The sequence below is a fragment of the Galeopterus variegatus genome, unplaced genomic scaffold, assembly GCF_000696425.1.
Source record: "Galeopterus variegatus unplaced genomic scaffold, G_variegatus-3.0.2 Scaffold460, whole genome shotgun sequence".
Taxonomy (NCBI): Eukaryota; Metazoa; Chordata; class Mammalia; order Dermoptera; family Cynocephalidae; genus Galeopterus; species Galeopterus variegatus.
This window is the reverse complement of record NW_007726571.1, coordinates 2,230-5,037: the sequence shown is the minus strand read 5'-3', so window position 1 is coordinate 5,037 and position 2,808 is coordinate 2,230. Positions and strand designations below refer to the sequence as shown.

The window sequence follows — 2,808 nt, the reverse complement described above, 5'->3', positions numbered from 1 at the left end:
CTGTGGTTGGATATAACTCACATTTAGGTGTCAGGGATGTGAAAGTGAAGCCACAAAATTCCCTGGGGTCACAGTGTTCAAGTGCCAAAGCAGCTGTGACCAACTTTTGCCATACAGCAAAAAGGATACCCTCTTGACCTCTTTTTCCATCAGCAATGGGAAAGAAGGAAAAAAGCGATAGCAAAGAAAGCAGAGGTTGAATTTTTCATAAGCTAATTCCCAAACATTCTTACCCCAAAAGAAATGTACGCGCCTAAGACACTTCCAGCAATCGTAGAGAAGCCAGCTGTCATGATGGCATGGAGTTCGGACTTGGTGACGTATGGTAAATATGGTCGGACCAGCAGTGGAGACTCCGTCTGGTGACAAAAAAGGGTGATTGGATTAAATGTTCCTTTTTAAATCTTAGGGGGGCATGCCAATCTACTAAAAATTTCATTTTTCAAAGCAGTATCTTAAAGAGTGAACCTCAGACCAGCTCCATCAGCATCACCTGGGAGCTCATTAGAAATGCAAATCCTCAGGCTTATGGAATCAGAAACTCTGGGCATGGAGCTGGCAGTCTGTGTCTGAGCAGGCCCTGCAGGTCACTCTGACTCAGGCTCAAGTTTGAGAACTTGCACCATTTGAACTCTAGGTCAGTGTGCATATGCGATTGTGCGTACATTTTGCAAAATCTGTGAGGCTAGTCATAGAAGGCCTCCACCTAGCCTCGGATTGGAATCTGGTGACTTGGTGAGCTTTTCTAAGGATTGGCCAAGTGACTCTGACCAGTGGCCTGGACTTGTGGACTGGTGATTCTTAAACCTCTGTGATTTCCTATCTTCCAACTCTTTCTTGACAGACCCTAAACCTATTTCCTGACACCTCAGGGAAATAGAGATATAACTGTTAAAAAACAAAACAAAACAAAAAAACCCTGTCAATAACAAGGACAGGTACCCACAGGCCCTTTCGTAATTGAGAATCAAAGACCCCTCTCTGATGGGTGGAAAGGAACTGGACAGAGTGTGGTTGTAAAGGCTTGAATTCCATTAAGGAGGACGGGAAGCCTGCAGTGTGGGGCTCTCCATAAATAATAGCTGCACTTTTAGCATAATAAGTATCAAGTTGAACTGACCCAGAAGCCTGTGTGTGATTTTACAATTTCCTCCTCATTACTCTAATAGTTCTATAAGATAGAATAGTTCTATAACTGTGTCGAGCCTTAGAAACCCAGTATATGAGTCCTTTTACCCCTCAGGTAGAAGCAATCAATGCAAGATGGTGCCCTAATTAGTCCTGAGAGATTTTATGACTGTAATTATAATAATTTCAACTCCTAGGGAAGGAAGCATGGGCCCCTGCTGTAAAGACGATGTTCCAGGCTAGTGAGTCTGGATCACCAACAAGAAGACTCTGCCCGCCTGGAGCAGTTCTACGCCTGGATTTTGGAGCCATGTGTTTTTCTGGGTGACTTGATTTTTTGCTTCAAGTCCAGTGTCCTTGGGTAGTGGTGCTGGCCAGCACTCACACTTGGTTTCCGTGATGTGTGATTCCCTTCTGTCCAAAGCTGCATATGCTGAGCGATGAGTAGCTGATTACCATTTCTTATCCACCCCTCAGGAATGCTGCTATTTTGAGGGACACCCCTTGGCATCTTTGCTTAAATGCACTTCAGGCAAAAGAGCATTTATCCATGGGATGGATCAGGCAGGCGAAAATTGCAGCCTAAAAGCTTATCTTTGATGAGAAGAAAAAAACCAAAAAGATTTTTTTCAGGCTCAGCAAAGACAGACTGTCGACCCGTTCAGACAAGACTGAGCTCACATGTGTGCAGAGCAGCACAGCTGTTGCTGGAAAGCCTTTCCTGGTTCCCTTCATTGCTGCAGGCATCATAGTGTACAGTGGGAGGCTGCCTGCCACATGTCTGTGCTGCAAGACCGTGAACTCCATTCAATTAGAAAAGTTACTAGCCTTGGAAGGTTTGACCAGAGACCTCAATAATTCAATAGACTCAGAAAAGACTTGTTGAGAATCTATATATGAGAACTCTATGTTTAATAAAATGACTAAAACGACTCAAACCTCCTTCCTCTTCATAAACTTTCAAGAACCCAGTTCCACACTAGTGTACTCAGATTCTTGGATGGGATCTCTCTCTCTCTCAGGAATCTGGACATTGCCAATACTTGGGGCTCCTTATTCTGACACCTTTCTCTCTACAGCAAAAGAAATGACAACACCATGATATTTTCTTATTTCACTTTTTGGAAGGACCATCCATTTCAGCAGTTTTTTTTTTTTTGACATTATAACTTACTTGTCCAATAAATATATTGCCAGCAGCAACTACAGATTCAATAGGAGATGATCCCATAGTAACTAGCATTATCCATCCCACCTAAAAAGAAGAAAGGGACAAAGTCAGTGAAGAACTGTTTGTACACAGAAAACTTCAAAGTAGAGGTAAAAATCCTTAAACTGGGCTAAGTGCAGGCCTTCGACAATAGCTGGCAGGCTAGAGATGGTGCTGAACGGAGGTATATGGTATCCAGCCCTTAGAGCAGGCCAGTCAAACCCTTCTAATTGAGAGGTAAGTCTGAGTCATTGTATATACTTTGAATATTACAGAAATGAGTTTCTCCAGATATACTGTGTACGAGTGAATGATCATCACTAACACGGTCACGCAGGCTTTACTGTGTTCCAGATACTGTCTTACGCCCTTGACCTGGGTGATGCATTTAATCCTTCCAATAACTCTTTGAGAGAAGTCCTGTAATTACACCCATTCTAAGGAAGGGAAACCAGAGCACGGGCACTTTA

General features: G+C 43.2%; 1 protein-coding gene across 1 annotated transcript in view; it reads right to left on the bottom strand.

The window, feature by feature from the left end:
* SLC28A3 (solute carrier family 28 (concentrative nucleoside transporter), member 3) overlaps positions 1-2,808 on the bottom strand; it is a gene marked incomplete at its 5' end in the record, with an annotated part of 18,654 nt that overhangs the window by 14,034 nt on the left and 1,812 nt on the right. The window contains 2 exons of the mRNA XM_008569052.1: positions 234-359; positions 2,303-2,383. Coding sequence (XP_008567274.1) covers positions 234-359; positions 2,303-2,383 — 207 coding nt within the window. The remainder of the gene's footprint in view (positions 1-233; positions 360-2,302; positions 2,384-2,808) is intronic.